The sequence below is a fragment of the Misgurnus anguillicaudatus genome, unplaced genomic scaffold (assembly GCF_027580225.2).
Source record: "Misgurnus anguillicaudatus unplaced genomic scaffold, ASM2758022v2 HiC_scaffold_34, whole genome shotgun sequence".
NCBI lineage: Eukaryota > Metazoa > Chordata > Actinopteri > Cypriniformes > Cobitidae > Misgurnus > Misgurnus anguillicaudatus.
Genome location: NW_027395284.1, coordinates 1,824,605 through 1,850,756, shown reverse-complemented (window position 1 = coordinate 1,850,756; position 26,152 = coordinate 1,824,605). Strand labels below are relative to the sequence as shown.

General features: G+C 38.0%; 2 protein-coding genes across 4 annotated transcripts; one reads left to right on the top strand and one right to left on the bottom strand.

The window, feature by feature from the left end:
• LOC141363387 (uncharacterized) lies at window positions 1-11,024 on the top strand. The gene is made up of 14 exons (XM_073866053.1): window positions 1-2,215; window positions 2,808-2,903; window positions 3,030-3,416; window positions 4,021-4,122; window positions 5,352-5,584; window positions 6,121-6,299; window positions 6,390-6,483; window positions 6,579-6,923; window positions 7,007-7,124; window positions 7,683-7,774; window positions 7,882-7,996; window positions 8,490-8,762; window positions 8,905-9,081; window positions 9,164-11,024. The coding sequence occupies exons 1-14, from the start codon at window positions 1,990-1,992 to the stop codon at window positions 9,352-9,354; spliced, it is 2,628 nt and encodes an 875-aa protein (XP_073722154.1). The 5' UTR covers window positions 1-1,989; the 3' UTR covers window positions 9,355-11,024.
• A 3,463-nt stretch (window positions 11,025-14,487) lies between these two features.
• Window positions 14,488-25,779, bottom strand: LOC141363406 (uncharacterized). 3 transcript variants are annotated; one of them, XM_073866078.1, is made up of 9 exons: window positions 25,280-25,779; window positions 24,361-24,419; window positions 23,789-23,938; window positions 19,260-19,431; window positions 19,000-19,157; window positions 18,486-18,819; window positions 16,867-16,934; window positions 16,625-16,668; window positions 14,488-14,763 (listed from the first exon to the last, which is right to left on the bottom strand). In XM_073866078.1, the coding sequence occupies exons 2-9, from the start codon at window positions 24,409-24,411 to the stop codon at window positions 14,697-14,699; spliced, it is 1,044 nt and encodes a 347-aa protein (XP_073722179.1). In that variant the 5' UTR covers window positions 24,412-24,419; window positions 25,280-25,779; the 3' UTR covers window positions 14,488-14,696. The 3 variants fall into 3 exon arrangements, with proteins under 3 accessions (XP_073722179.1, XP_073722178.1, XP_073722180.1); XM_073866077.1 differs by lacking the exon at window positions 25,280-25,779 and adding an exon at window positions 24,936-25,111; XM_073866079.1 differs by lacking the exon at window positions 25,280-25,779 and adding an exon at window positions 24,936-25,110 and having other exon boundaries at window positions 18,486-18,741.
• Window positions 25,780-26,152: the final 373 nt, after the last annotated feature.

The following is a 26,152-nucleotide window of genomic DNA, read 5'->3' as shown; positions in this document are numbered from 1 at the left end:
CGCATGGTCAAGGCACTTGGCGTCCCTATATTGACGCACTGGGTATACCCTTTGCGTCCTTTTTCAACGTGCAAGGTAGTCCGATAGACTCCTATAGAAATCAACAGCGTTGAAATTTGACGTCTTGGGTCAGACATTGCAACCCGTTGTCTGTATGGGTCGAGACTACAATAGATAAAAATATAAATGAATAGGCTACAAAAATTATATATGCCAGCTGCAAGTCAAATGGCGACGCCAGATAAGTTTTATCTGTCCCTCTAACTGGTTTTTGATGTTTAAAAACCCTCGTAATCTGATATCAAAGTGCCCTTTTCGCAAAGGCTAAGCGCGTTCATCAGTGGTGAGTTTAACAACACTCAACTGCAGGTAAAACTGCATTAAATGGGGAGTTTAACAGCACTCAACTGAAGGAAAAACGGCATTAAAAGGTGAGTTTAACAACACACAACTGCAGGGAAACGGCATTCGGATGTGAGTTTGACCAAAGCTGCAGATAAAACGGCATTAAAAGGTGAGTTTAACAAAGCTCCAATGGGCGTGCACGTAAGCGTTTTCTTAAAAGTTTTTTTTTTTTTTTTTTTTGCTTCTTTTATTGCAAATGGTCGAAAAACAACACTTATAAAACAATAATAAACAGATAACGGTGTAGTTTTCTTATCGTAGGTACACTGCTTTAACTAAAAAAACTATACATTTTATCGGAGGTTTGTTGATATTAATAAATAAATATATAAAATATGTTACGATTGTGCTCAATTAATCAGTTTATTATTATTATTTTTATTAAATATTCTAAATTAATAACGCTGACGTCACCGTGTGGGCGATCCCAAAGTCCATTGCGATTTCCCCTCTCGGTAAGTAGGTTTAATTGATAGAGATGGGTACTATTCTTTTACATTTACACACCAAAAACTGTTGAATCAGGTTAAGAAGTTGTGTTTAGAAATTTTGGATTTGTAAGGTGGCCATTTCTTATGACGCTAAATGATAAAAAAGACGTTATTAAAAATGGAGCTTTCTGTACAAAAATGTGCAGGCTAACGTTAGCAAAGTTTGCTAATTGAATTCAAGTTCATTTTTGGCGCATATAATCACGCAAGGCACAATCATAGGGGAACGTAAGAATGGTTTTCATAATGAGACATACCGTAAGTGTTAGTTGTAGGCTAATGTATGTCTGCGTTGGGATTTTTCTTGTGGTGTGTCGTTGCTCTTTGTCGAGTGTTTTGTGCCCATTTGTACACATACTAGTCAGTGTAAATTAATAAAACTGTGCCAATGAAACCATAGACATGAAAGTTAAAAAGCACATTAACAAATTAAATCAGTGTTAATTAAAAGCTAGTGTTCTAAACTACTATGACTGCTGAAAGACGTTTAATGATCACAAGGAAAAGGAAATAATCCAGTTTAAGAAATGTGTTTCCTTGTCAATACAAAAGTATAATTAATAACATGAACACATTAAAAATGCCCCTGATTATCAGCCCTGGGATTTTGAATGGTTGGTATCAATATCAGCCATGAGTGTCAAGATCAGTCTATACCTAGTGAGATGTTGTATTGTGAGTTTGCAGGCAACACCCAGCCCTACAGTGTTCTGGCCTATTATTTACTTTAAGCACCCACATACCTCCCCACCACTTCCCAAACCATGGGCAAACTAGATCATAATTTTCTCAAGATCATAGACCTTTCAGTTATTCAGAATTTATGTAGTTGTATGTAGTATGATCTTCAAATCTGAATTCATTATCTTTCCCTTCTCTCAACAGGTTCCCTAGTCCCTTCATCATTTACTTTAAAACATCAGCTTCGTTACACAGCAAAAACAAAGGCACTTTTAAGAGCCACGTTTGTCTAGTTAATTGTTGTTAGTGGGTTTGGTTTTCTGTTGTTATTTCTCTTTTTCTCTTCCCTCCTTTCACTTTTGTGTTGTCCTGTTTGTGTTGTCCTGTTTGTCCTTGTTCGTCCTTGTTCATCATGAGTGACAATTCCAATTTGGAACAGGTCCTTAATGAGCTTGATGAGCTTGTCGATTATTCTAAATTAAATTATGAACTCCAGAACTTGAAAGATTCCATCAAAAAGACGCCGGGAGAACCGGAGGCAGCACCATCCACCAGCCATCAACCTGTCAGGTGGCTGAAGAGAGACAGCGATGGAAATGTTGTCTATGACAGACCAAGATCATCCCGAAACCAAACAGGTAAGTTTTCTTTTTTCAGTCAGAGTTGTGCAGTCATATTGCTTAAAGGAGAACTCCTGTGATTTTTCACATATATCTTAAACAGATATAAAGATTGTTTTACCTCTTGGGATTGAATATATGAATCAGTCATGTGTCTGGTATGAGATATGTAAGGAATAATTGACGACAGGCCATTGAATTATAAGAAAATAATGCACACCAAGGTGGTAATGCGGCACGAAGCGGAGTGCCGTTACACCGCAGGTGTGCATTATTTTCAAATAATTCAAAGGACCGGAGTCAATTATTCCGCTTGTACCACGGTTACCGCAAACATTGCTCTGGTGGCTATTTTTAAGACATTTGAAAGATAGGTGTGCGGTTTACAGAAAAATAATCAACACCCATAGAACATTTCTCAGCCAATCAGAATGCAGCATTCAACAGACCCGTGGTATAAGAGGTTTTTATTACATACTCACCCAAAGTGGTATAGACAACCAAATTGGGCCAAAAAGTTTGTATCATTGTGTGAAATAAAATGAGCTTGGCAAAATCTACGGAATTGTAATGCTGTAAAGGTTGATTTGAGTTTTATTTTCTGATACAGCTAGTCACAGCTCCAGGCGGAAGACTGGTGTTCATACTGGGATGTTGGACAGCAACGTTGAGAAAACCAACTACTGTCCTCCTCCTGACACTGTTGGTATGTTCTTTATTTTGTTTCTATTAGTTCATTATGTTTATAGATTCTAATAATTAGACAACATCCATGTTGCACACTTTGATAGTGTAGAAAATTGTTTTTAAATATGATGTATTATTTTAACAGAGACTTTCCTTGAAGAGCTAAACCACTCACAGGGTGATGACTTTGATGATCAGGAAACGGCAGCAGCAGCACCACCACCACGCGCTTCCTCAGACTGGTCTACTCGAAAAAGTCTCCTCTCAGAGAGGTGGGAGAAAGAGAGAACATGTCTGGTGAATGCCATGGTGGCACAACAAAATGTCACAAGTCAGATCTGCCAACAATGTGGCAGCAGTCCTGCTACTGTCCGTTGTCGTGACTGCCGACCACAACTGTTCTTCTGTGGTGATTGTGATGTCAGAATACACAGAAACCACGTTTTCCACAACAGGGATGCAACGATAGCTGGATTCTTTCAGCCATTGCCTCCAACAACCTGTGTCGTGGAGAGGGCTCTTTCCGAGTGTGGTAAGCTGTATTTCTTTTTTTTTTAGTGTCCCATTTAGGGCTGCACAGTTATGTCAATTGCAATATGATCCAACGCAACTGCCTAAAATCTGCAAGTAATCATGCATAGGTACATTTGTGAAATTTGAATTTTATATGCACGTCATCCTCCTTGACTGTGCAACTTCTGGTCGGTGGGTGTGTGTAGAGCTTGAAGGGTGCAAAAATTCTGTGGAACTTCACTCACTCAGTGGGTGTTAGTCTTGTACACTGGCTGTTTTCACCTATCATAGGTGGCACAAATTAAAGAGAGATTTGAAATATTGAACTGAATCAAATCATTCACATTTAAAAATCTTATCGAAATGGTAATCACTTTATCTAGCAGAAAAAGCGCAATTATATATTGTTTTGCCCTAGTCCCATTCTCAGTTTATTTAAATATTTTCACAGTATAGTAGGCTTCACAGAAATCTTTTAAATACTTTTTCTGAAACATACTTAATGACCTTTTTTCTTAAAGCTTTTCAAATATTTGATTAAAAAAAAATTATTACAGAATACTTCCCAGTTAATACATAGGATGATGCATGTCTTTAATCCCTGCATATGATGTGTCTTTCAGTGTGTATTCTGCCGTTGGAGTTGCCGAAAAAAATATGTAGTTGTCCTCTGGGATCGTTAGGTGTCAACCCAGGAAAAGTTGTTGCTGTGGTTACAATGAATGGTAAGAATAAAATGAACTTAAGGGAACATTCCAGATCAAGTGGCTGTAGCATCTATATCACATTCTGGGCAAAGTGCCCATACAGACCTAAACTGATTCCACTCCATAGGGTTCTTCCACTCGCTTCCTGACACTTTTCATTGTCCTATTTGAATACAAACAAAAAAACAGGCGGTGCTATTTGCTTTGAAAATGTGTCCTGATCCATTTCTATTCAAACGTTCCATGTAATGGTCTGCGCTGGGCAGTATTTTCAGTCCTGTGCCCACCCGTTTCCACAATATTCTTTCTCGTTCCGCAATAATGTGTTGTTTTAGCCCCGCTTCCGCCTGCATCTATAACCTTATGTTTATCTGAATGTACTACATGGGTGATAGAAACGTAAGCTACTTTTCTTTAGAAATTCAGAAGCATCTTAACTCTTTCCCTGCCATTGACAAGTTATCTCGTCAATCTGCAATACCGCTATTATCCGCAACTTATAAAAACCGGAAGTATTGCCCTAGGGCAAACAGCTGTATGTTCATGTATGTTTTTAAGATCGCTCTGAATCTGATCTCTATCAAAAGTCCTTCACAAAAATGCAATTATCTCAGCTTTTTGCTCAAAATTTGGTGTTTTTGATGAAACTTACACATATTTGAGAGGCGATAAAAACAGAACACATGAAGGTAGGATAAAACAGATTTTTTTTGTTAGAAAGCAGAGGGTCTGTTCTTTTAATTCATATATTGTATGTTTATATATTTAAAAAGTAGCATTTTCTGGAAGGCATTAAACTTTTGTGAAAATCATGAAAAATGCTGGCGGTGAAAGAGTTAAGTAGCCCAGTGTTGTCCTCTTCTTCTGTCATGCTTTTAGTTTCAAGGTTCAACAACGGAGCAGCGGGAAAGAATTAAACCCACGTAAACATCACTGTCAGTTAGGCTGCTTAAACCCCTTAATTTTTCTTTTTTTTATTGCTGCCAGCTGAACTATTATTCCATATACTACTTTTTCTCATTTATCATGTTGTTTTACACAATTATTCAATTTGCGTAAGTGCAGTCAATCATCTGTTCCTCCCGCACCATCAAACACACCTGTCTCATCTGGGCCAGTCCCGCATAGAGCTTTCAAAACCTGTCCTGCGCTGCAGTCTTTTGTGTCGGGACATGCGGGAGGGACCTCTAGTTCCCAATGTATTCATCAGAGTTGTGCATAATGCAATGTGTTCTTGATTTTTCCAGGACGATATGATCTCAGTATGCCCGAGTTAAAATGCGAGGCATGCAAAGCCACTTGGAGCGCTGGAGTGGACGACTTGGTTCGTAATGACTACTGGCCTGCTACCCTTCACTTTTCCACAGTGTACGCTACAGATGTGTTTTGTTCATATGAAGAGTTGAAGATGGCAGCACCAGGACTGTCCTGCCAAGCATTTTTAAGAATGCTTGATCAGCGAACTGTCCGCTTTGGCCGTGTGAGTATTAGTGGTGGGAATCACTAACACCTTGTACTGTACTAGTATTGATGTGTATCGCAGAATGACTATGGTGACATGATCAACACATTGATTATTATAATTGGAGCATGTTGATGATATCAAAACACAATGATTTAGTTATACACTGATAGAACATCATCTAAGATTCAAAGTCTTTGTGTAAAAACTACCGCTCAGTAAAAAATCTAAATTTGTACACTAAAAGCACAAAAGTATTGGAGCAATTATCAACTCAATCACTCAAAACATTACACCTGTGTATAAGTTCAAGTAGTGATGTCCTTGTCACATCCCAGTCATGCAGTTCGCATTCAGAAAAAGCAAATGGATCCCCCTTGTCTTTTTTTATTTTTGAGCCTTTGGTCTTGATGTTTTCTGTCCATGACGTACAAAAAACCAACAGGCTGCCTGTTGAGGCTCAATACTGAAGGATTTGGTGTCACCTTTGACCTTATTAACTTTTGTTTACTAAACTGTGAATTATTTTGACATGTTTTACTGTTCTGAAACAGACTGGGAAGATCACAGCAGACAGCTTCAGAAGAAGCTTTTTGGAGTGGGAGGCTGTTAGATTTGAGGTGGATAAGATCTGTAAGGAGGAGCATTTTGTCTGTCCTGCGTGCACCCCTGACATGCTTGCTGTTTCTGTGGACGGAAATCGAAAACACTACCGCTTTAAAAATGCAGCAAGGTACTTACAAAATGTGTATAATTTGCAGTATTGTTAAAATAACCTTTGCTGTGTCATATTGAAGGTCAATGTGTACCTTTCTTTATTTAGATCTGAAGAACAAGCCTTATTTGATGGCATCTTCATTGCAAAAGATGATGAAGTAGAGAGATTTGTGAATTACATCCATTCTACCACCAACCATGTAAACTTGTTGTATAATATAAAAACACCACCAATAACATCTTACAGTTAACATTGTTTAGGTGAGTCGTGACTATTTATATCAACCTGTTGTAGGTCTCTGGAAGAGGTGTCTGTGGAGGGGAGTGGTCAGCTGCCAGGGAAACATCCCAGAGATCCTCTAGTAAAATTGACGAAGAGGGACTTGAGCTTGCAGTCTGTCGACATGGGGTTTTTCTTGGTGCTCTCAACATGTTCAGGGGAGAAATATATGCTTATCCCCTCTACCTGCAGAACAAGCTGGCAAATACGCCAATAAGCTTTTTTGCCATGGATGTAACCTGTAAGTACTGGCCCTACCTCATCAAAGTGACAAAAAGCTGCCCGGAGCTCCAGCACCTTCTGAGCATGAAACCATTCCTCTCAGTGTTTCATGCTAAGGCCCATGATTTTAAATGTGAGGTAAGAAAACATGACCATGTCATTGACTGTCCCTAAACAGGTGTAAAGGTATATTGGCAGCTTTTAAGTATTTTCTTCAATAGGTTAAATGGAGTGGAGCTTACCAGCAAGGGGCCGGATTGACACTTGGGGAGGAGGTGGAGCAGTGTAACGCCTTTCTCTCTAGGATTGCTGTGACCACCAAGCACATGTCCAAAGCAGGTAAGGTAACCGCACACTGCACACTGCACTGCTTAAGGGTTTATTATAGATCTACAATGTAGCTGTGGCGGTGAAGGTTATGTGTTGACGTGCAAACACACATGCAGACTGCAGGTTGGTAGTATCCACGCATGTAACCACGATAGCAGCGCGACCATCAAGGAAGAAGAAGCTTGCTCAGTTAACCAACAAACAAAGAAGAATCAGCAGCTTTTTATGTATGTTTTGAGAAGACCAGCAGTGATGGAAATAAATAAACAGGGAGTTAAATGTTGCAGTTTGAGTTAAATAACTCCTCAACTTGGATGAACGGAAGTATCTATGATGCAGGTTTTTTTACCTGATGGGAAGGGTCTAGTGGTGGACCAATCACAGCGCCTGCAGTCCGTGTAGAAATTAGCTGCGCGTCAGTCTACGCAGAGGCTGTAGATAACTTACGGCGTAGCTACGACATAACACTATACATTGGACTTTAGATTGAAAGTGTTACAAGAAAATTGTAGCCAGTGAGGGTCGTGGTACAACACAGATTCGTTTATTTATTTAATTTTTTTGCAGGACGTACAGACATGCTTACACTGATGGCCATGCGCTGGAATCAGCAGAAGTTTAATAACTTGGCTACTTCACTTGCCTGCCGATATCAGAAGGTAGAGATGAGTATTGCAATTTTTTATATTGTAAATACCTTCTATTGTATATGTTTGTAGGTATAATATTTTTCTTCTTTCGTTTCCTTTTTTTTTGTTATTTGAAGGCCACAAAACGTCTGGAAAGCCAACTTCAGGACCTGGAAAACATGAAAATCCAGCTGGCAGTGACACAGGTTGAAATTGAGGGCTGGGTCGCTGATATTAAGGAGTGGGCAGAATGTGAGATTTATACTATTTTTATACTAATATTACTTGTATACAATGTCTCAGTTCTGCGGAATATGTGAGACAGGCTTCTGCAAGTAATTACTGTTTTAAAATGAAATCAAACATACACTTGTATGTTTTCTTGGTCATGTACTTATGCAATTAAAATCCCAAATTTTAGTATGTAGTGCATGCACACTGGAAATCATGTCAAAAAATGCCCTGAAAGCACATGAATGGTGCACAGTCCAAAGTTGGAACGTTGGACATTTCTTACAGTTAGCGGATCCCATCTTGGCTACGTTGTCATTTCCTTTGGTACCCTGTTACATATTTCCTATACATGCTAATAAATATGAAATTATTATTGAGACTACAGCTCCTCTTCCTCCAATAGCTTTTTTATAAAGAAAGCAAAGAGGGATAATTCTTAGGACTTCCCTGTGGCGTTCTATGTTACATTGAAACTCCAGTTCCAGAATGTTTACACTTCTTTTCTTCTCAGCAACAACATCCCAGAGTAATGCAGATCTTGCAGCCGTGACCAGTAGAATGGAGGTGCTGGTGGCCAGCATTAAAAGAAGGTCCCAGCGCCTTTACAAAGACACTGATGGCAGCAAAGGTCGGGCACGGATTCGGCGCAAAATCAGAGAGGAGAAGGCCATTCTTTGCTCTGTTGTTGAAAAATACAACAGTATGGTTCCAGATACAGAACAAATCGTATTTGACATCATTCTCTCGGACGAGACAGTTTGGCCATGGCAACATTCACATGGTGGTGTGTACACAAATCTGTTGACAATTTTGTTTGATTCACATAGTAGCACAAAACCAATTATGCCTTATCCCAGATTATCTAAGAAATCCTTAAAAAAATAATCATACTTACAATTGACTTATTTTCCACAACTGTATCCTAGATGCTGTAGATTTGAAAACGAAGAGGAAGGTGTTTGATGTTGTGATGGCAATAAGGAGACTCGAGGAGGAGAAGAAGATTGTTCTGTCTGAGATGGGCAAGCATTGGAAATCTCTCTCCACCCGTGCAGACACACTCAAACAGATGTCATGCCAGCTTTCCAGTGAGGCATTGAAAAGTACGTATTTAAGTAATGTCTTGTAATACTATATTGTACATTGTACTTTTTTCCTGATAAATTTTTGTTTTACTCTCATAAGGTGAGCTGTTGGCTCTTAATGAAGATGGGATCAAGGGTTTCCTCAGCTTAACTTTGAGAAAGAAGCAGGAAGTCACCAGAATGATGAAGCATGCAAGAGACTGTTATGCTCAAGTTTTGACTGGAACAAGTATGGACTTCCAGAATGACTGGGATAGATATGACAGTGATTCTGAACTCTCAGATGACTAAGTTTGAGTTTAAAGGGGCTCTCAAAGTGAAAAATTAGCATTAACTCACTTTTGTTTTGATTTCTTATATTTTTCAGTGTTTCCTTTTGGGGGAGGGTGTCAGCAGTGGGGGCAGGTCCAAAAAAATCCTGTTAACTTTAGGGATGCACCGATACCACTTTTTAAGGACCGAGTACAAGTACCATGCCTGTTGTACTGTTTTTGTTTTGTGTGTCAATTTTCTAAGAACAACACAATGAGACTAATGAACATACCAACATCTTTATTTTTAATAACTTCCACTCATATTATGAAAAAATAAATTATTCTTATGTGCTTATCATCACAAATTTTCAAATGTTTATAACACTGAGTAACAATGTAATCACAGGTATCGGTCTTTGGTATTGTTTTTTTTTTACAAGTACAAGTACATGCGCTTGGTATCGGTGCATCCTTAGTTAACTAATTTAAATTAGCAAGACTGGGCTTAAATGAACTGATAAGTTAAAAGACTAAGGGGCGGTTTCCCAGACAGGGATTAGCTCAATCCAGGATTAAACCTTAGTTTAATTATGAAATAACTAGTTTTAACAAACATGCCTTACTAAAACATTACCTGTGTGCATTTTAAGGCAAAACAAAGGGCACTGATGTATTTTAAGAGATGGAAGTGCCAGTTGTTTTCAATTTGGACAGCTCTTAAAAATGTTTTAGTCTAGGACTAGTCTAATCCCTGTCTGGGAAACCAACCCTTACAGTTCTCAAGAACGTACACACACAATCTCAACTGGTTTATCATCCAGACAGCGTCTTTTTTTCCTTTATCCCTTTTACTGCCGTGTGACAGTAAATGATTGTAAAATGAGTGTAAAAAGTGGCCCGCTCGCGATGTAAAGCGTGTGTCAGCGCTACTCTCCGACATGCACTCTAACAATGCAGCCCTGTTTCTGATACTGGGGGGGGGGGCAAAATGTTGCTTAGGGGGCCACCACGGTCAAATCAACATAGCGGAAACATTGTTTGTAAGTCAGATACATTACAACAGATATAATGAATGTAGTTATACAAACTGAAATTAATTGAAGTTACTGTTTTTCCGACAGTCCTCTTCTGTTTATGGTGAAACAAAACAATGTGCAAAAAGTTTATGTGCACAAAAAGGAAGGTGTAAATATGTGTATTGAAAAAATAATAATGAACATAATTCCATTGTCATCTGCTGTAGGAAATCTGAGTTTTCCGACAGTTTTACATGGACACACAAATCCATTTTTTTCTAAATTTGTACTTGCATCAACTCACCTGCTACAAATGGTATCTGAAAACATCTTTGACAAGACTTATTCAGCTGCTTCTCATGTGCAGTGAAAGTACACAGAGGTTTATTAAATGCACAAACTGGTCCAGAACTTGAAAATGTGACTTAATTATGACACAACAGTGGTAATTATCTACACACAAACCAATTTTATTGAATTTAGATGTTTAATAGGGAAGTGCCATTGAATTACTTCAAGATTTGCTTTAATAACTACATTTGCTGACCTAAGCACTTTGATTTGCCTTTTATACTTAAGTATATAAAAAAACCCTCCTGTTGAGTGTTAAAAATACAGCCTAATGGCTTGTTTGACTAATTTGCATTTGTTTTTACTTGTATTGTTGTGAAAAACAAAAAATAAACTATACAAAAAGAAGCTTTTTTCAATTTATTTTCCATCCATAGTTATTTGAAAAATGCTATTTTTTTATTTTGTAGTTGATAAATGTTAAAAGCAAACACTAAAGGGAAAAAAACATGAGCATATTTATGTGTGTGACTTTGATTTAAAATCACAATGCATTGCCAGTTGTTTTAAAATTTAAATGAATTACTTTTTTTGAAATATCAATTTATGGGTTAGGGTTAGTGTACATATACAACACATGTTTTGGCATTTTTGGCACCCTTCTTCCTCACCCTACTGCAAACAGACACAAGGAAGCAGACATACTGGCTAAACGTCTCATGCCACAGAAGAGAGTTAATTCTCAACACAGACTCTTTTACCTAGATATCACACTATAGAGACTGTATCTGTTCCCCAAACTAGAAAATACACCTCCAGACCAATTTAAGAGTAACAATTTAATTGAGGTTCAACAAATAAAAAACAGATGCAATACGGATAAAAAAATCATAAAGCTTGGCTTATTAAATATTTGGTCCCTTAATGCAAAAGCACTTTTTGTAAATAATAAGATCGCTGATCATAATCTAGATGTGCTCTGTTTGACAGAAACCTGTCTGAAACCTGATGATTACATCATTTTGAAGGAGTCTACCACCCCAAGATTATACTGTTATAAACATGAGCCACATCCAAAATGAAGAAGGATGAGGTGTTGCTTCAATTTATAACAATGTTTTCAGGTTTTCTCAGAGGGCAAACTCTTTGAAGTAATAGTGCTTCATATAACATTATCAAAAGAAACAAAAGTTAATGGAAAAATCAAAATTGTAACCACACAGCCGTCAACTACAGTATAACATCAGACAGAGTTTTTGTTCCTTGCCACTGTCACATCTGGCTTGCTTAGTTGGGGTCACTTCATTTACATCGATATCATTGACTTGATTGCAAATGATTGCACAGATACTATTTAAACTAAACTGAGATAACATCACTGAATTCAAAGATTTAACTGTCATTTTGCATTATTGACACACTGTTCCTACAGGTAATTAATGTTATTCAGTTGCTTTGACACAATCTTTTTGTTTAAATCATTATATAAATAAAGGTTGACAACTTGCACATCTCATTTAACCATTTTACAAGCTGATTAAAGGGTCGAGACATGGGTCAGATGGTATCAGAGGTCATAAATAATGAACCAATCCATTAGCTCTGCTCCTATAGGCTTTGGCTGAAAGGCCCATGTTGAAAGTGGGTGTAAGCAAACACTCACAGTGAATCAGTGGGTTTTATGTTATACAAGGCTGCATTACAGTGTATTTTAATAAACCAGTCTCTCCAGGCAAGCATAAAGAATGTGGTCTGATCCATCTTTATTCTTCATACTAAGTATGAGTTCTTATCCCCTGGCAGAAGATATGGGTACCCAATGTAAACTTAACATTTCTAAACTATAGCCCTATTTAGACCTATACCTTAATTAAAACTTTAAATAATGTTGTTTGAGGCTGGTTGTGCAATAGCTTCATGATATAATGCAAATGATTGTGTGCCGCTCTTGTCACTGCTTGTGAAAGGTAAGCATTTTTGCTTTGTGATTTGGTTTAGTGTGATTACATATCACTTTGTTTATGTTGTTTTTTTATTGTAAGTATATGTTACTTGTATGATAAAACTATGTCGTTATGTGTGAAGCATTTTAACATATAAAATGCTGGGGACTATAAAGGAGGGGACAATAAAGGAGGCTGATCCATGAAAAGTGGATCATCCTTAAACCATGATGCAAACACATCATTGGGAAAGTCTCAACCTGAAGAGTAAAATATTTCAGTCTGAAGAGGATACCTTACTCCTGCTTTGAAATATTGACCTCTGAACCTTGAACCCAGTTCATCTTTAAAGGCTTGTCATTTGGCAACAGAAGGTGTTAAACACAGAAGACCAGCAGTTATCAAAAGCTTTGTGCCTCTGCTGTCATGTAGATATGAGTTTTCACACTGTAAGCACTGTCAAATATGGTATAAAGTTATTTTCTCCTATTCAACGATTACATTTTTAATATCTAATTACACCAGTTTGTTCCCCCCTGCACCAGCATACTAGCAAGGCCAGCATATGTTGGTTTTTGGTGCTGGTTTGCTAGGAACACCAGCTAAACCAGCATCAGCACAAGCTAAACCAGCACCAAACCAGAATAAGCACCAGCTAAACCAGCACCAAACCAGCATTAGCACCAGCTAAACCAGCATTAGCTACAGCATCCCATGCTGGTCATACCAGCATATGTTGTGTTTTGGTGCCGGTATGCTGGTGACCACCAGCTAAACCAGCATAGACCAGCATAATTCCCATGCTGGTTTGTTGCTGTTTTTTTCAGCAGGGCATGGCGATCACAAAAAAACAGGGTATATCCAAAAGTTTACACCTTTAACTTCTAATTATGAGAAATATACCAATATACTTTAAAACTACAACTCCCATAAGAAACGCGCCACATAAACTGTTACAAAGCGTGTGCACTTGTAGTTATTCCGGGGTGGGTGGGGTGACATGTTCGATTCCTGTGTTCGACAGCTAATCTCATTATCCACTCCGGCAGGCATAATATATATTTTCTTAAAAGTTATGCGAATTGATAAACAATGCGCATGCGACACTGGGAAACTACAACTCCCATGAGCACTCTCTGTACCCGCTACCAGCGCAACATAGGAATGCACGGGACGCTGAGCGCATATACACGCACACTTCAGGAAAGATAAAACAATTGCATGGATTTACAGTATTTACTTTTGTTGTTAATAAATATTTCAAGTGTTTGTTGATGCTTTTGTGTTCATCTTTTAAGTCAATCTTCTACATTCATTATATATTCATTAAAAGCTAATCTATCTATGCCTTACTAGCATGTTTTTCATGCTTCTAAATATATATATGATCTATATGATTATACCAGCTAATAAATGTAGTCTTAATTTAGGTGGTCAATCTGCATAAATATTTAAATATAGCTAAATCAAGTACATTCTAAGTCATCTTAGGAAGCTAAAGTCAAGTTTAATCATATTAAATGTATTTTACTAACAAAACTTTGGCTGGTCTGCAAAAAAGTTAATGTCAAGCCATGGCCTTGCCTTTAGAAGTCTTTTAAAAAACCCTTTAGAAACCTCCCTGAATTAGAAACCGTGCTATCAAATTTTTGGTGACTTCTGGACCCTCTTGACCTCTGGTCCTGGTAAGCCTGTTCATTAATCCATCCCTGCCTACCTCAGCTACCCTTAATAGAGAAAATTTATATTTTAGCTGGTGGAATCAACTGTTTCTAAATGGTATAAATTAATATGAATGACAACATGTCCACCTTCCTACATACTTTGGTGCATCATATTGCAATATATCATTTGTTGTGTTGAAGAATATTTCAGCTGATTGGCTAACCCACAAGGCGAATGGAAAGACATAAACAGAAATATGGGCATACTTTTATTTATTTGAACACTGCTTTTAACAAAATCAAACATAATGAAGAAAAAACAGCATAACAGCTTGTTTGGGTGGAAGTCTTTAACGTGGCTCCTCCTTCTCATCTATAATCTTCACACCCTCAACCAGGATGGCTGTGCCCGTAACGGAGAATAGGACAGCTCATAACATTACACATGGTTGGCACCTGGCGACATTACACATGGTTGGCACCTGGTGGGAACTGGCAGGCCGGCTCCCATGTCTCCTCCCAGATTTTTCCACTGTAAGTAAAAAACAAACAAACATTAGAAAAGTGAAAAACAGAGGAGCCATTTCAACATAATAGTTTCACATCATAAATATATACAAAAAAGTATGATTTTGTATTTAATTGTTTTTATAGAAATCTATACATATATAGTGCTTGATGCAATGTAACATAAACATCAGCCACTCTTATCGATAAAGTCATAGAATGTTAACTAGCCAATAGCCGATATCAGTCATCAAGGATGATCTTGGCCAACACTAATGTTCTGCCAATATATTGTTGAATGTCTACTTCCTATATAGAATCACACAGGGGCAATTATGCATGGTACTGAAAAGAGCAAGTGGCTAAATCTTGTAGACAATATTTGACACTGCATTTACCAACTACTTACCAACAGTGTAAACAAAAGTGTAATTAATATACAGGTGGGTCTCCAAAATTACAATATTGTGTAACATTTCAAGCAATTCTTGTTGTTTTAATCTTGATGATTGCAGATCATGAAAACTAAAAACCATCAACTTACTATATTATAATAAAGAGGAATCAGAAATGTCAACCATTTGAAAATAAATGATCAAATCTGACTTGTCAAATTTGTTAAGCATACACTCTACTTGTTCGGGCTACTTTTGCACAAATTACTGCATCAGTGTGGTGTGGAGGCCATCAGTCTCAGGCATTGCTGAGGTGTTATGGCAGCCCATGTTGCTTTGATAGTGACCTTGAGGTTGTCTGTAATGTTGGGTTTGGTTTCTTTCATTGTCCTCTCTAAGGGGTTCAGGTTAGGTGAGTTAAACACAGCAATACCATGCTAAGCAAACCAGTTATTAGCAGTTTTGGCCCTGTGGCAGGGACACACCTGTACATTTAAAGGTGACAGAGAATGAAAAACAGTTTTTACCTAGACCAAGTTAAATAACGGTAGTCTACCCACATTCACAAACATACAAAAAGTGCTAGACATTCTGAATGGGTACATATTACGTAACCTGTATCTCACTGCCCCTCCGCTTCAAAATAATTTGCTACTTCTTTTGAGTGGCAGCAAAGTCAGCCAATCAGCATCAAGTGCTTGCATTTCATAATGAGGTTGACAGTTAAGCCCAAAGGGACGCCAAATAGGTGCAAAACCATGTGTTTAAAATCCCCCACCCTAATATAGCTATCTGAGAGAGGTTTTTAGGAAGCTTCTAAAGGGTTCACGACGTAAGCTACGCGTTGGTTTTCATATATACTTCTGCATCCTCGTCCGCGTCGATATGTAAACACACATGCAGACCGCTGGTGGGTGGTACCCATGCGTGTAACCACAATAGCAGCACGACCTTCAATGAAGAAGCAGCTTGCTCAATTAACCAACAAACGAAGAAGAATCAGCAGCTTGTTGTGTATGTTATGAGAAGACCAGCAGTGATGGAAGTAAATAAACAGCGATTTATGTTGCAGTTTTAGTCAAATCACTCAACTTGGACTATCTTTGTGACAGAAATACCTATGACGCAGTTTTTTACCTGATGGGAGGGATTCTAGTAGACAAATCACAGCGCTTGCAGTCGGCGCAGAAATCACGCACTGTAAAAAATTTGGCCCAGTGCACATCAGGCTACGCAGTTTTACGCAGAGGCTACGGATAACCTTCGGCATAGTTATGGTGTAGACCTATAAACTGCACTTAAGGCATTACAGACCTGACCAAAATTCACAGAACAAGGATAAATTCCCCGTTCAATCATTCTATGTCACCTTTAAAGTTGTGTGTGCTACAATATACATTCAAACCTCACGTTTCAACCTTTATCCACCACCTATGAGATAAAATGGAAATAGAAAGGAAATGTATGAAATGTATATAAAGCAGTACTTACCATGCAGAGCAAGGTAACCATTTTACCCTTACTTCTGCTTGCCCCTACAGAAAGACACAAATATATAATCAGGTTTTGAATTTCATAATTTTTGGGGCAAGGCCACTTGGCCTTCAGTTGAACTAAAATGGACTTAAATTACCACTTTCTTAAATGGTCAGTATTTTGTGATATCTGAAATGCCAGATGAACCAGACAATAGAGAGATGATCAGACAGCCAAATGAAAAATATATGTCTTACCTCATTCATCCTTCTTCCGGTTATGGAGTCATATTTGAAAACCCTCTGCCTGCTACATTTCCGGCAACCTTAAATGACAAAAATATAGACTAATTCATAGTCTGATCAACCATAAATGTCCAAAAACTTGAAATGAAACTTCAAATTCTTAACTAAGTTTCATATAACCTGCGGAACAACATTAATAATTGTCCTTGAACTTTGAAAATGCAGAAAATACAGCTAAATAACTAAATAATACATATATTAAGGGCCATTCACACTACTAAAAATAACTATTTTTTTTAGATAAACTATAATGACATGAAGAACAATATTTTTGGGGATATTGTGTGTGTGTGTGTGTGTGTGTGTGTGTATACATCTCCTCAAGTTTGTATTGCTCATTGCATTGCTCCTAGAGTGTGTGTTCAGTACTGAAAGATATGTATGCAAGGACAAACTCCTTTGTGTATCAGATTGGTCACTGAAATACAAACTATTAAAAGGATACTTCACTTTTTTTCAAAAATATGATCATGTTCCAGAATTAAACATTTGATTTTTACCATTTTGGAATCCATTCAGCTGGGGCCGGTTGCACCAGCTGTGCGTAAGTTACAACGTAGCTTAGTTACGACGTAAATGGGCACTAAGTTACAACTTACGCACTACTAAATGTTTTTGCGTTGCACCATTAAACTTAGTTTAAACGTAACAATACATTGTAAATATTTACGGAAGCCTCTGTCCATGAATAACCATTGGAATAAGATGTCAGCCAGATTATATTACATCGATGAGCTCGTAATTAGTTATAAAGAGCTGCAAGTTCGTCAATGAGTTTTCAAGAACTGTTTAATTTTCTGTGTATCAATTAAAATAAGATTTAAAAGTTCTTCCTGTTTATTTTGTCCTATTTTGAATGAGTTTGAAATTACGTACTGTTCAGACTATTTCCTGTTTACCTGTTATAAAGCTTGTGATTGGGTTAAGAAAAAAACCGAATAAAGTAAAGAGTTAGTTATAAACTAGCTAGTAGTTACTAAGCCTCTAGTTTGGACTTTACGTCACAGCTTAAGAAAGAACTTACGAACGACTGGTGCAACCCTACCCTGATCTCCGGTCTGGCGTAGTGATATTAAGCACTGCCCGAAAATAGTCAGCAATTGAAAGTTATCAAGGGGATTATTTTCGGGCAGTGCGTAATATCACTACACCGGCTGCAGCCATATTACAGCAGCAAAGTCCTTAATTTTTTTACACCAGAATGAGAGTATAGTTCCTAGACATATCTTAGTACACAATGTATCTACAGAAGAGTGAAGTTTTAAATAGGAAAAATATATCAAAACTCTTTTGGTTATTTTAAGTGCGATGCTAATGATCTAATAAGATCCGATGGATTATGCTAAGCTATGCTAAAAGTGGTAACGCCAGACCCGGAGACAAGCTGAATGGATTCCAAAACGGTAAAAATCAAATGTTTAACTCCAGAGGAGCTGGGAAATTACCATATTTAAAAAAGGGGAGTGTCCCTTTAACTAATTGACTGCACTTAAATTCACTTGATTTCTGTATTGTATGAATAATGATAACAAAAAAGTGAAATTCATACATAGTGTGCTAAGATCACTTACACTTTCTTTTTTTGGGAAGGGGTTGTTCATTCACAGGGAGAGAGACAGGGTATAAATCTAAAACATAAAATCTTTCCTTTTCCTGGGCCTGATGCTGGGGCTTGGGCTGGACCTGATGCTGGGGCTCGGGTTGGACCTGATGCTGGGGCTCGGGTTGGACCTGATGCTGGGGCTCGGGCTGGGTCTGATGCTGGGCCTGATGCTGGGGCTGGGCCTGATGCTGGGACTCGGCCTGATGCTGGGGCTCGGGCTGGACCTGATGCCGGGGCTGGGCCTGATGCTGGGGCTCGGCCTGATGCTGGGGCTCGGCCTGATGCTGGGGCTCGGGCTGGACCTGATGCCGGGGCTGGGCCTGATGCCGGGGCTCGGCCTGATGCCGGGACTCGGCCTGATGCCGGGACTCGGCCTGATGCCGGGACTCGGCCTGATGCCGGGACTCGGCCTGATGCCGGGACTCGGCCTGATGCCGGGACTCGGCCTGATGCCGGGGCTCGGCCTGATGCCGGGGCTGGACCTGATGCTGGGGCTCGGGCTGGACCTGATGCTGGGACTCGGACTGATGCTGGGACTCGGACTGATGCTGGGACTCGGACTGATGCTGGGACTCGGACTGATGCTGGGACTCGGGCTGGGCCTGATGCTGGGGCTCTGGCAATGCCGTTGTGGAGTTCCCTACAATATTGTATGTGTATGTTAATTTTTTGTTTTAAAATGTTAATTATATTTCCATATAAAAAAACCTGTTTAAAATCATCATGCCTACACAAATCCTACCTTCTTTGATTAATACAAAATTGTAGGCCTTTCTCATGGTGGACACAATTTTTAGGTTATCCTCAGTGGGTGGCAGATGGGTAACCACATCGGCCACCCACTTTCCAGAAGCCTTATCTTTCTTGGCGAAAAATAAAATTGGGACATAGCCCAATGCACTTAGTTTTTTCACCTGTAAAAAAATAAATACAGACAGCAAACATTAGTTATTCCCACTGCATTTTTTCCCACCCTATTAAAAAAAATGCATTAAATGCTACTGTTTCTATTATACAGGTACACAAATAACATGATCAACCTTAAAGGGATAGTTCACCCAAAAATGAAAATTCATAATTTACTCACTCTCATGTTGTTACAAAATTTCTTTGTTTTGATGAACACAAAGGAAGATATTTTGAGAAATGTTTGTAACCAAACCCTCTGTGGACCGCATTTACTTTGAAATAGTAGTAGTGCCCAATAAATGGCATAGAAAACCAATCACAGAACAGGGAGAGGACAGCAAGACGATGACAACGTATGTACGACACACTGATTGGTAATGAGCTATGTACAGGCGCATTTGATAGATATTCATAGCCCAGTGTTTCCCATACATTGATTTATTTGTGGTGGCCCACCACAGAATCAACACTGGCCCCCACAAATAGAATTTTCATGATTCTCATTAACATTTTTATTTCACTATTTAAAACAGCTTAATTCGGCTTAAAATATAATTTGATATATAATACAGATCAAATACAGATACAGATCAAAGAGTAGAAGTGAAACATATTTCAGGTGCCAACACTAGATCAAACTCATACACGACATGATGACGTCACATATTTGCTAATTAGCGGGTAACGTCATCACCACCACAGTCTCCTCAAAATCCTGTGGGAAACACTGTAGCCCCCAATAAACAGCTCTGAGCATTTGTAAACCACGCCTCAAATACGAGGAAATTAAGACATGGGGCACGTTCATGTTCAAAACGGTGCCCAACGTTAAGCTACGGTTTCCGGGTTGAATGACATGTTTCCTTGAAACGGTGTGCACCTATGTGCAACAGGGTTTGAGATACGTTTTCTCTTGTTTGGTGGGTGTGTCAGAACTGCAGTCCAATCAGCAGCAACATGTAAATAAACTAACTGCTACTAAAGAGACAGCTTGCACAATGGGTTTAAGTTGGAATGTTCTCTTTCATTCTGGACGGCATGGGCAGTGACTGTAACATCAAGCATATTGCAGCATATCACAGTATTAAACACATATTTATAACGATTTCATCAGGCTCCAGAAACATTTAAAATGAACACAAAGCATGGCCTCTCATCTCCTGTAGTTGCAACTATTGATTCATCACAACAGGGTGTTCAATGCATCACTGTTTCTGTTTAATAAATGTTTTGCAGCGTTTTTGTCGGGGCTGAACGCAGCCCTGGTTTCCAGACCATGTCTTATTCTCTATGAGACTGTGACCGGTTGCCTAAAACTTTAAGACTAGTCTTAAAAGTTAGTCATGAATTTTTTTTCTTTGAGACTGATCATTACTGTTTTAAGTATGTTACACAGAAAAGTAGATTGGTCTAATTTAAATCCAAACAATAAAACTGATTAGCCCTAACTTATTACTAGCTATGCAACCGGCCACTGGTCTGATGTTAGCCAGGCTAACATTACATGATGTTTTATTAACAAAGTTTGGGAGGAGCACTTTCAGACAATTAAACCTAATTAAACACATGTGGAGCACATTCAGATAATCAAACCTAATTAGACACGAGTGGGGCAAACTCTGCTAATCAATCCAATTAATGAGTTAAGAGGTGTATATATATAACAACAAGTGTACTGTTGACAGTTTGACAGCATCCCTCCACCACCCCATCTTCTCACTTCTAGTCCTTTGGTTATTTTTGAGCGTGATGCTAAGGGTCTGATTAGATTTAATAGATTATGCTAAGCTATGCTTAAAGTGGTACTGCCAGACCCGGAGATCAGCTGAATGGATTCCAAAACGGTAAAAATCAAATGTTTAACTTTAGTGGAGCTTGAAAATGAGCATATATATATATATATATATATATATATATATATATATATATATATATATATATGAAGAGTTTGGTTCCAAAACGCAATAAACGCCATTTTTGAAAAAAATGAGTAACTGCCAAAATCAGTATTATATCAGGTCAGTAGTTAAAAGTAAATTCTTAATTTTACGCAAAATCCAATATCCGCCGTGTTATTCTGTCATCTTTTCTCCCTTTTTTCCCAAAATGCGACAAACGCCACTCCCACTTTTTTACAGAACGCAATAACTCCATTTCTGATATTACAGCCCACCGTTCACGCAATGTAAACAAACAATGGCGGACGCGCTGAGTACACGTAGTACTGGTTTTCCTCATCTACTTTGTACTACGTGATCAACAAACAAAACAAAATAATACTTTTATTGCATTGATAAACCTGTGATGGTTTTCTGTGACTGGAAAGAAACGTAAGCCATCAGCATCTAATATTTTCCCTGAGAGGCACTCGGGAGACGGGTGCTTGTTCTCCCGACAGCATCAAGCTTCTCATGCTAACACATTGACCCCAGAGGATCTTATGAAAAACTGTACATAATTTTACTCAAAGTCAACGAAAATCGAGCAGGACCAAAAACATTTTACAGTCGATCGCTGTGAAAGACGTTAAGCGAAGACGTCAAGTAACCGCAATGACAGTGATCTTAATATGACAAAGTAAGTGTTTTGATTAATAACATTAATGTTTATATTTTTAATTAGTGTGTACAACTAGTCAACTAAATGAATATAACATGGCAAAGATGAATGCACATTTATATAGGCTATTGATTCAATAGATTTATAGCATTTTGAATAAAAACTTGTCATGGATTTATTGCATTTTGTGGAAAAAATAATCAGTTTTTATAATAAATCTTTGAAAATCAACTTATGGATTTGAATTTTTTATGTTTTTATAACCTAAAGATGCTGTGTGAAAGTTTGTAACAGAAAATAGTTGTTTTCATCTTGTCACTTTCTTGGTATAGAAAACACGTTTTTACCAAAATTTGTCAAAATGGATTTATTGCGTTTTGGAACCAAACTCTTCATATATAAAGTGGAGTATCATTTTAAAATATTAACTTTTTTTGTGATTATGACTAATCAAGTCAATCTGTTGTGAATCACTTCAGGTCATGATAAACATTTCCTCCTGCTGCTTAGCTTGGCTTATTTGCTTAAGCTTAAATGTTTGAGTCAGCCCACATCAATAAGTGATTCAAAATCCAAAGTTGATTAAAGACCAAGTTAATACACATAAGCTAGAAAACAGGGAATAGTGAACCCGGACACAACAGAGAATAAAAATGGCATTTAAGTATACAAACGGTAGCAATCATGTCTAATTGTTCAGATTATGAGGGGGTCCTTGGAAATTGTTCTCCCACACAAATGGTCCTTGGCACAAACAGTTTGAGAACCCTTAAAGTTGAATCCTTTCCACTTTTAACACAACATTACTATCTCCCTTGTAGTAATTTAAATGCTTTTTAAATTGTGCACTGTAAATATTACTTTGCTTTAGTACCACACAGGTACTTCTGTATGGGTATTATTAAAGTCTCTGTCTTTGCTAAATTGCAGATTATAGAATTCAGACACTATTAAAGACAGTCTTGCATGATTATAGAAGTAGATAACATGAATATTCCATCTCACACTTAAAGGCGGAGTCCATGATGTTTGAAAGCCAATGTTGATATTTGAAATCACCTAAACAAACACGCCCCTACCCCAATAGAATCTGGACCTTCTGTTGATAGACCCGCCCCACACATACGCAACCCGGCAAGGATGTCGGTTAGTAGACGCGCTTCTTACTTCTGATTGGCTACAAGTGTGTTTTGGTAGTCGGCCCGTTTCCTTTTCCAAAGCGTTTTTCAAACATCGTGGACTCCGCCTTTAAAGTGCACTTTAGAGAGAGTACATGATAATGTGGCAAAATAACTCACACAGGACATGTGTGAAAGCCATGCTGTATGCAACATATGTGTTGTTAAAAGCAAGGCCATATTCCAGGGGCCTATACCATGAAGCTGGTTTAGTTGGTTAGCCAGCTTTGTTTAGGATTAGTTTGTGCAAATCCTGGGTTTTGGGTACCATGAAAATAGCTTTTACCAACAAGGCCTGCACATTGGCTTGGTTTTGTCAACCTGAAACTAATCCTGTAACCCTGAGTTTGTTTAACCATTTTCATGGTACGGGCCCCAGGTGTCCTATAGCCAATTGTGTATGTAAACAAATGTAAATGAGTGCACGGTCAAAATGAAAGTCTATTTCATGCATGTTAAGCAAATTAATAAAAATATCTTACACCGGTGCCATATATGACTACCTCAAATTCATTCACCAACAGATTAAACTTATTTTTGTTAAATGAGGTCCTTGCCCTATCACACAATATTTGTGAAAGTGAAACAAATCATATTGCTTAATGAAATGAGCATTTCTACTTACTGCAATATGGGCAGAGTCCACCACTCTTCCAGCATTTCTATTTTTTAGAACACTTTCCCCCCACTTCCTGTCCAGGGTCACGTTTTTGGCTGCTACTTTGTTTTTTTGAAAGATGGCTGCAAAACAAGAGCTGCAGGTTTTGCGGCTCACCTGTGTTGGTAAAAGTAAACAAAAGTGAGACATTAGATCCACAGTCACAGAGCAGCAGCACAATCAAGATACAGTTTAATTTGTCTGTATACAGGAAAGAGAGGAACACACGAAGCACAATACAATTCAGGATATGCATCTCTATATTGACACAGGATTCTTCTTATTATAAACATACAGTGAAAGTGGCAGATGTATGAGATACCCAGGCTACTTTAATCAATGTTGCTCATGGCGTTTGGTGCAAAACAAGCAATCAAAATTCATATCAAACACAGATGTCTTACATTATCACACAGTACAAATATCATACAGGGTCATTTAGTCGGAGCAGTGTTTAATTGTTCTAATAATGAGAAATGTAGAACATCAAAACCACATATTTAGATATTGGACATAAAGCTCTTTCACTTTCCCCTCACCTGGTTAGGTGCTTGGCAGGAGGGGCAAGGCTGGAACTTCCTTCGAGACATTTTGAAATCTAACACACACACACACACACACACACACACACACACACACACACACACACACACACTAAACAATGTCAACAAGCACAACTTATTGGCATACTTGTTTTATTGTCATTGCAACAACAACAACAATGCACTTATCAGTCTCTACCCCATGCATTTTCTACGGTGTACTTTAGACAACATTATAAAGCACAACACAACTTACTGGCATAATTGATCATTTATTATACATGTCATTGTTATATATTTTCTAATTCACATATTTTGGAAGCTACTTACAGCTAATATTTATGATTGTACCTTGCACGAACTTGAATTCAATTAGCCAACTTTGCTAGCCTGCACATTTTTGTACAGAAAGCTCCGTTTTTAATAACGTCTTTTTTATCATTTAGCGTCATAAGAAATGGCCACCTTACAAATCCAAAATTTCTAAACACAACTTCTTATCCTGATTCAACAGTTTTTGGTGTGTAAATGTAAAAGAATAGTACCCATCTCTATCAATTAAACCTACTTACCGAGAGGGGAAATCGCAATGGACTTTGGGATCGCCCACACGGTGACGTCAGCGTTATTAATTTAGAATATTTAATAAAAATAATAATAATAAACTGATTAATTGAGCACAATCGTAACATATTTTATATATTTATTTATTAATATCAACAAACCTCCGATAAAATTTATAGTTTTTTTAGTTAAAGCAGTGTACCTACGATAAGAAAACCACCGTTATCTGTTTATTATTGTTTTATAAGTGTTGTTTTTCGACCATTTGCAATAAAAGAAGCAAAAAAAAAAAAAAAAAAAACTTTTAAGAAAACGCTTACGTGCACGCGCATTGGAGCTTTGTTAAACTCACCTTTTAATGCCGTTTTATCTGCAGCTTTGGTCAAACTCACATCCGAATGCCGTTTCCCTGCAGTTGTGTGTTGTTAAACTCACCTTTTAATGCCGTTTTTCCTTCAGTTGAGTGCTGTTAAACTCCCCATTTAATGCAGTTTTACCTGCAGTTGAGTGTTGTTAAACTCACCACTGATGAACGCGCTTAGCCTTTGCGAAAAGGGCACTTTGATATCAGATTACGAGGGTTTTTAAACATCAAAAACCAGTTAGAGGGACAGATAAAACTTATCTGGCGTCGCCATTTGACTTGCAGCTGGCATATATAATTTTTGTAGCCTATTCATTTATATTTTTATCTATTGTAGTCTCGACCCATACAGACAACGGGTTGCAATGTCTGACCCAAGACGTCAAATTTCAACGCTGTTGATTTCTATAGGAGTCTATCGGACTACCTTGCACGTTGAAAAAGGACGCAAAGGGTATACCCAGTGCGTCAATATAGGGACGCCAAGTGCCTTGACCATGCGTCATACATTTGACGAGGAGGGAGTGAGACTGTGTTGGCATACACTGTGGATTAAAAATGTCCGGAATGCGAACCTGGTAAAACCCAGGTAAAAAAAGCAAATAAAAAATAAACCATTTTGATTTAGCAAAAGTTTACAAATAAATGCACTCCCTGTACACAACAAGCACGTCTCGTTACCATTCATATTTTGCGTGATTTAAGTTTCGTCGCATACATTTTGGAATAAAATAAGGCTTTTAATGTATGCAGACTTCATTCTCCATTAAGGGCTTATCAATCATAATGAACGCTGTTAACTATTCTCATTGAATGGTCTAAATCCAATGCTGGTAAAGAAATCAAATGTCCATTTAAACG